The sequence below is a fragment of the Chiloscyllium punctatum genome, chromosome 29 (assembly GCF_047496795.1).
Source record: "Chiloscyllium punctatum isolate Juve2018m chromosome 29, sChiPun1.3, whole genome shotgun sequence".
In the NCBI taxonomy this organism is placed as follows: Eukaryota; Metazoa; Chordata; class Chondrichthyes; order Orectolobiformes; family Hemiscylliidae; genus Chiloscyllium; species Chiloscyllium punctatum.
In genome coordinates this window covers 78,311,908-78,319,807 of record NC_092767.1, presented here as the reverse complement: position 1 = coordinate 78,319,807, position 7,900 = coordinate 78,311,908, and the positions used below count along the sequence as shown (strand labels likewise).

At 53.6% G+C, this 7,900-nt stretch overlaps 1 protein-coding gene across 1 annotated transcript; it reads left to right on the top strand.

Moving 5' to 3' along the window:
* Positions 1-2,338: 2,338 nt before the first annotated feature.
* socs9 (suppressor of cytokine signaling 9) lies at positions 2,339-7,700 on the top strand. Its single transcript, XM_072549560.1, has 2 exons — positions 2,339-3,083; positions 5,353-7,700. Exon 2 carries the CDS (start codon positions 5,571-5,573, stop codon positions 6,876-6,878), a length of 1,308 nt encoding a protein of 435 aa, XP_072405661.1. The 5' UTR covers positions 2,339-3,083; positions 5,353-5,570; the 3' UTR covers positions 6,879-7,700.
* Positions 7,701-7,900: the final 200 nt, after the last annotated feature.

Below are 7,900 nucleotides of genomic sequence, written 5' to 3'. Positions count from 1 at the left end.
AAAACTGCATAACACAGTTTATGATGTATGTCTTCTTTGTCATTGTTATAAAGGTAGAGCACAAGATGTGAGAGACCACTACCCTAAGGAGATTCTTATTCATAGAGATGTACAGCACGGAAACTGTGCCTTCAGTTCAATTCATCCACCCTGATCAGCTATTTGAATTTGAGTAGTTCCTACAAGGTGAGAGGGGAAAGATATAAAAGAGACCTATGGGGCAACTTTTTCACAGAGGCTAGTATGGATATGGAATGAGCTGCCAGAGGATGTGGTGGAGGCTGGTACAATTGCAACAGTTAAGAGGCATTTGGATGGGTTTATGAATAGGAAAGGTCTGGAGGGATATGGGCTAGGTGCTGGTAGGTGGGACTAGATTGGGTTATGATATCTGGTTGGCATTGACTGGTTGGACAGAAGGGTCTGTTTCTATGCTATACATTTCTATGAGTCTACAGTGTGGAAACAGGCCCTTTGGCCCAACAAGTTCACACAGAGAATCCACACAGACTCGTTACTCTATATTTCCCCTAACTAATGTACCTAACCTATACATCCATGAACACTGTGAGCAATTTAGCGTAGCCAATCCACCCTATCCTGAAAATCTTTGGATGATGGAAGAAACGGAAGCACCCAGAGGAAACCCATGCTGACACAGGAAAAATGTACAAACTTCACACAGACAGTCGCCTGAGGTTGGAATTGAACCAGAGTCCCAGGTGCAGTGAGGCAGCAGTGCTGACCACAGATCACCGTGCTGCCCACCAATCTTAAATTAATCTAGTCCAATTTGCCAGTATTTGGCCCATATTCTCTATAATCCTTATTCCTATTAAATGCTGTAATTGTACCAGCCTCCACTACTTTCTCTGGTAGCTTATTCCATACATGGACCATCTTCTGTGTGAAAAAGTTGCCCCTTAGGTCTCTTATATCTTTTTCCCCTCTCACCCTAAACCTATACCCTCTAGCTCTAGACTCCACCCCAAGGAAAAGACTTTGTCTATTTATCCTATCCATGCCCCTCGTAATTTTGTAAACGTCTATACGGTCACCCTTCAACCTCCAACGCTCCAGGGAAAACAGCCCCAGTTTATTTAACTTCTCCATATAGCTCAAATCTTCCAACCCTGGCAACATCCTTGTAAATCTTTTCTGAACCCTTTCAATGTTCACAATATCCTGATAGGAAGGAGACCAGAACTGAACACAGTATTCCAAAAGAGGCCGACCTAATGTCCTGTACAACCACAAAATGCCTTCCCAACTCCTGTACTCAACGCACTGACCAATGTGTGAGAGACCAACCTGAATACAGTAAGTCTGACCTTGTACCGCGGGGAGAGTGTGTGTGGAGTTACTATCCCAACAAGACGCTGTTATGATTTGGAGATGCTGGTGTTGGACTGGGATGAACAAAGTTAAAAATCTCACAACACCAGGTTATAATCCAACAGGTTTATTTGGAAGCACTAGCTTTCGGAACACTGATCTGAAAGCTAGTGTGCTTCCAATTAAACAATAATGGGGAATGAGGAAATTGTAGAAACATAGAACAGCATTTTGCATCTGTGGCAGAATTAGGAATCTTCCAAAAGATATTTGATAATCAAGATAGAGAAGGATGGGATGGAGGAACTTAAAGCAATCACCTTCACCAAGGAAAAGATATTGCAAATGGCTGTTAAACCCAATAGCTGAAGAGTCCCTAGGACATGCATCCCAGAATCTACAGAGACGGTAGAAGCCTGATTGACCTGCAGTTCAGGGTGTGATCGCTGAGGGCGCTGCCCCCGGCGGCTGTGCTGGCCTGCAGTGCACGGTGTGAACGCTGGGGGTGCTGAAGGCGCTGCCGGCGGCGGCTGTGCTGGCCTGCAGTGCACGGTGTGAACGCTGGGGGTGCTGAAGGCGCTGCCGGCGGCGGCTGTGCTGGCCTGCAGTGCACGGTGTGAACGCTGGGGGTGCTGAAGGCGCTGCCGGCGGCGGCTGTGCTGGCCTGCAGTGCACGGTGTGAACGCTGGGGGTGCTGAAGGCGCTGCCGGCGGCGGCTGTGCTGGCCTGCAGTGCACGGTGTGAACGCTGGGGGTGCTGAAGGCGCTGCCGGCGGCGGCTGTGTTGGCCTAAAGTTCACGATGTGAACGCTGGGAAAACCGAGGGCGCTGCCGGCGGCGGATCTGTTGGCCTGTAGTTCACCAAATGATCGCTGAGGGCGCTGCTGGCCGCGGCTGTGTTGTCCTGCAGTTCTCGGTGTGAGCGCTGGTGTAGCCGAGGGCGCTGCCGGTGACGGCTGTTGTGTGTTGCTGTTCACAATGTGAGCGCTGGGGGAGCTGAGGGCGCTGCCGGTGGCGACTGTTGTGTGTTGCTGTTCACAATGTGAGCGCCGGGGGCGGCTGTTGTGTGTTGCTGTTCATAATGTGAGCACTGAGGGCGCTGCCGGTGGCGACTGTTGTGTCTTGCAGTTCACAATGTGAACGCTGGGGGGAGCTGAGGGCGCTGCCGGTGGCGACTGTTGTGTGTTGCTGTTCACAATGTGAGCGCTGGGGGAGCTGAGGGCGCTGCCGGTGGCGACTGTTGTGTGTTGCTGTTCACAATGTGAGCGCTGGGGGAGCTGAGGGCGCTGCCGGTGGCGACTGTTGTGTGTTGCTGTTCACAATGTGAGCGCTGGGGGGAGCTGAGGGCGCTGCCGGTGGCGACTGTTGTGTGTTGCTGTTCACAATGTGAGCGCTGGGGGAGCTGAGGGCGCTGCCGGTGGCGACTGTTGTGTCTTGCAGTTCACAATGTGAGCGCTGGGGGGAGCTGAGGGCGCTGCCGGTGGCGACTGTTGTGTGTTGCTGTTCACAATGTGAGCGCTGGGGGAGCTGAGGGCGCTACCGGTGGCGACTGTTGTGTGTTGCTGTTCACAATGTGAGCGCTGGGGGAGCTGAGGGCGCTGCTGCGGGCGGCGGGGCCGCTCCCGGCAGTGAGTTGGAGGCCGCGGGCGGCGGCAGGAGCCGGGGATTGGGGCGTTTGAGTGACTGCGGTCTATCGCCGGAGACCCGGGGGAGACCCGGCCGGAGACCCGGGGGAGAGCAGACAGCTCGGTAATACCATGATAATCAATCCATTTCCCTGGTCTCTATAACTATTACCCTCTTTCCTAATAACTACCCCATTCCCTGATAATTAACCCCCTTTTTCAGGTGATTCTCCCCCCGATCCGGCTCCTTTATTATCCTGGGATTTACTGGATATTGAGTTGCTGTCTTCTGGGTATTAACCCTGATTTACCGGGGGGGGGGGGGATGGGGGGTGGATGGGGATGGGGGGGGGATGGGGATGGGGGGGTGGATGGGGACGGGGGGGAATGGGGGGTGGATGGGGATGGGGGGGGGATGGGGGGTGGATGGGGATGGGGGGGGGATGGGGATGGGGGGGTGGATGGGGATGGGGGGGAATGGGGGGTGGATGGGGATGGGGGGGGGATGGGGATGGGGGGGTGGATGGGGACGGGGGGGAATGGGGGGTGGATGGGGATGGGGGGGGGATGGGGGGTGGATGGGGATGGGGGGGGGATGGGGATGGGGGGGTGGATGGGGATGGGGGGGGGATGGGGATGGGGGGGTGGATGGGGACGGGGGGGGGATGGGGATGGGGGGGTGGATGGGGATGGGGGGGAATGGGGGGTGGATGGGGATGGGGGGGGGATGGGGATGGGGGGGTGGATGGGGACGGGGGGGGGATGGGGATGGGGGGGTGGATGGGGATGGGGGGTGGATGGGGATGGGGGGTGGATGGGGATGGGGGGTGGATGGGGATGGGGGGGAATGGGGGGTGGATGGGGATGGGGGGTGGATGGGGATGGGGGGTGGGTGGGGGGTGGATGGGGATGGGGGGGGATGGGGATGGGGGGTGGGTGGGGGGTGGATGGGGATGGGGGGGGATGGGGATGGGGGGGGGATGGGGATGGGGGGGTGGATGGGGACGGGGGGGGGATGGGGACGGGGGGGTGGATGGGGATGGGGGGGGATGGGGATGGGGGGGGGATGGGGACGGGGGGGGGATGGGGACGGGGGGGTGGATGGGGGTGGGGGGTGGATGGGGATGGGGGGTGGGGGGTGGATGGGGATGGGGGGTGGGTGGGGGGTGGATGGGGATGGGGGGTGGATGGGGATGGGGGGTGGATGGGGATGGGGATGGGGGGTGGATGGGGAATGCATGTTCCACAAGGGCAGCACAGTGGCTCAGTGGTTTTAACCCTGCTGCCTCCCAGCGCCAGGGACCTGGGTTCGATTCCAGCCTCTGGCAGACTGTCCTGTGGAGTAGGCGAAAGTGAGGACCGCAGATGCTGGAGTTCGGAGTCTGGATCAGAGTGGTGCTGGAAAATCGCAGCAGGTCAGGCAGCATCCGAGGAGCAGGAGAATCGACGTTTTGGGCAAAAGCCCTTCATCAGGAATGGAGGCAGGGAGCCTCCAGGGTGGAGAGGGGGGTGGGGGGGAGGGATCTGGGGAGAAGGTAGCGAAGAGTACAATAGGTGAATGGGGGTGGGGATGGAGGTGATAGGTTAGAGAGGAGGGTGGAGCAGGTAGGTGGGAAGGGAGATTGGCAGATAGGACAGGTCATGAGGACGGTGCTGAGCTGGACAGGACATGGTTGAAGAGCTTCAGGGAAGAGGAGATTGAGATTGTTGTAGAGAGAGAAGGCGAACTTCTTCAAGGTAAGCATCCTTGCAAGAGGATTTGCACGTTCCCCCTGTGTCTCATGTTCCTCCAGGTGGCTCCGGTTTCCTCTCACAGTCCAAACATATGCAAGTTAGGATGGATTGGCCATGCTAAATTACCCCACAGTGTTCAGGGGTGTGTAGGTTAGGTCGGGGTAAATATGTGGTAGGGTGATGGATCTGGCTGGGTTACTCTTTGGAGGGTCAGTGTGGACATGTTGGGCCAAAGGGCCTGTTTCCATACACACTGTACAGATTCTAATAAAGGTATTTGGTGGTATTCATGTCCAGTCTGGTTAAATCTGAAACTTGACCAGAGTCACTGCCAGTTCCTTGGGGCTGAAGCCGGACAGCATAGTCCCAGGTCTGCACCTATATATATGTGTGTGTGTGTGTATGTCTGTTATAACTCACTCATTGACCTGGAGCTCCAGGACCGAGATAACCAATCCCCTGACCCCAATTTCCCCCCAAAATCTCTCGTTCCTTGTGACTTGTTGCCCCAAAAGGTACAAGGGATGAAGTTATCAGGCAAGAGACTGCCTGTGTGACCTGTCCTCTTGTATCCAATATGTCCTCTGACCATGTTACTCCAACTTCAGCATGGGATCTGTTGTGACCGCTCATTTGTGTCCTTTCATTTTTTTTTGCAGTGAACTTCTCTATGGGAATTTTAGGGAGGTTTCTAAATCAGATTTGAAGAGAATTCTGAACGCAGTGCAGGACGAGATGGCTGCTCGCATCTTCCATCACGTGTACAAGTCTTGTCCAACATTAGTGGATTCAATCTGCCATCAGCGTTTCCACAAGGGTTTTTCTTAAAGCTCTGACTCACAGCTTAGGCTGAATCGCAGGCTAACTTCCAGAAACCATGTCAGAGTCGCAAGAGAATGACAAGCCGGAGAAAGATAAGCGGGCTGTGAGGCCAAAGGTCAGACGAGGCGATCCAGACGATCAGAGGGGAAGCCGGAGCAAAAAGAAGAACAGAAATTCCCACAAGTCTGATCCTTCCGCTCGCGTCTCGGACTGTGGACCACAGGAGGAGGATGTCAGGAGTCATTCGGGCAGGAAACCAGAGAGACAGAGTCCGGATCGGACCAGAGAGGATTCCCGTGACTTGGGAGCATGCAAACTGCACAGCAGATCCTTGAGGCAGCGGATTCAGGATGTGGTGGGTCAGTGCTTCCCCATTAAATCCCACAGCCTCCATTCTGCCATTTTATCTTCCTCCAAAAGGAAGATTCACATCAGTGAACTGATGCTCGATAAATGTCCCTTCCCCGCTGGCACGGATTTGGCCCAGAAATGGTACCTAATCAAACAGCACACTGCCCCTGTCTCTCAGAGCTTGCCAATGCTGGACACTGCATCCTCTGGCGGGACACCTGTGGAGGATGAGGATGACCGTCTGCGGGAGAGAAGGCGGATTAGCATCGAGCAGGGAGTTGAGCCTCCTCCCCATGCACAGATTCACACCTTTGAGGTAACAGCACAGATCAACCCCTTGTACAAACTCGGACCCAAACTGGCACCAGGAATGAATGAGCTAGCTGGGGACGACCGAGCCACCCTCCAGGTACAAGAGAGTGCGTCAGTTGAAGAGTTGCCTCCTCCCCAACTGCCCCCAGAGCAGGTGGAGATCAAAGATGGTTATCGCGCCCACACTCAGATTGACTACATCCACTGTCTGGTTCCTGACCTCTTAGAGTTGACTACGTTCCCCTGCTACTGGGGAGTGATGGACCGATACCAAGCTGAGGCTCTACTGGAGGGTAAACCAGAGGGAGCCTTCCTGCTGCGTGATTCTGCCCAGGAGGATTACCTCTTCTCTGTCAGCTTCCGCCGATATAGCCGCTCCCTGCACGCACGCATCGAGCAGTGGAATCACAACTTCAGCTTCGATGTCCACGACCCCAGTGTTTTCCACGCTCCCACTGTCACTGGCCTCCTTGAGCACTACAAGGATCCAAACTCTTGCATGTTCTTCGAACCTCTGCTCTCCAACCCCATCAACAGGACTTTCCCATTTAGTCTCCAGCACATCTGCAGGGCAGCCATTTCCAGCTGCTCCACTTATGACGGGATCGACCTGCTCCCGATTCCCAACACCCTGAAGGAGTACCTGAAGGAATATCATTACAAGCAGAAGGTGCGAGTAAGGAGGCTCGACACCAGGTGAAGTAACAGAATTTGAACTGTAAATCAACCTCCTTCCAACTCCCAAGCTGGGGGGAATCAACTTTTAATAATAACTCTCTTTATTTCACTATTTATTTAAAGGCTGTAGAATCCACAGTCTTTGGATTTTTTTTCTTTGTGCTAATTTTATGTTCGTCAAAGCACCAAAGTATTGCTGGCATAAAGCCCTGTGATGTACAATGTAAAGTTCATTTGACACTGTCCCATTAACACATCTCACCACCCTGTTGTCCCCAAACCTCTCAGTCTCCTGCCCCAATGGGATAGCTTATCTACTTCCTCCACCAGGCATCCTGTGTGTGATCGCTCCCCCAATAGCAAATGATTACCCAGTTGAGAATGACTTGCAAATTCAGGATTTTCCATCTGTCATTCAGACTGGATTGAAACACAAGGCTCAGAGGTGAAAACCCAGCGTTGTCCCATGCATTTTCCCAATTCCTTCCCCCCCCCCCATCACACCCCCAGTTCAATTGGTAATCCAAACTTCCAAACCTTCCAGTTTATAACTTTAATGTACACACTAAAACAGAAGATAGAAATCAGTGTGGGGACCACTACAGACAGCTGCTTTGTTAAAGATTTAATTGCTGCACTGACTGAGTGTAAATATGGACCACATTATTTGTGGGTAATTAAGTGATGTTGTTTTCAGAGATTCCATCTCCATCTGTTGACTGTGTCTCCTGTACCATGAAGTGTATGGCCTGTCAGATTGCACTGTGCACTGCTATTGATCAGAATGCAATCTTCACCTGGCACGTGATTGATGCAATGTCTGTCATTAAATCCTGGAACATGACATTTTAAGGCTATAATGTCATCGAGTAACTTCCGACAATAAAGCCACTGTTTAATTTGGTCCTGAGATATACTCTCAGTGGGGCGGAGCTTGATGACCTCAGATCAGGCAGAATTTGGGGTTTGTTGCACTTCTAAGCACCTGTTAGGCTGAGAAAAACGATAGGAAATTCTTGATCTCGATCGTTGTCGATAGCAACT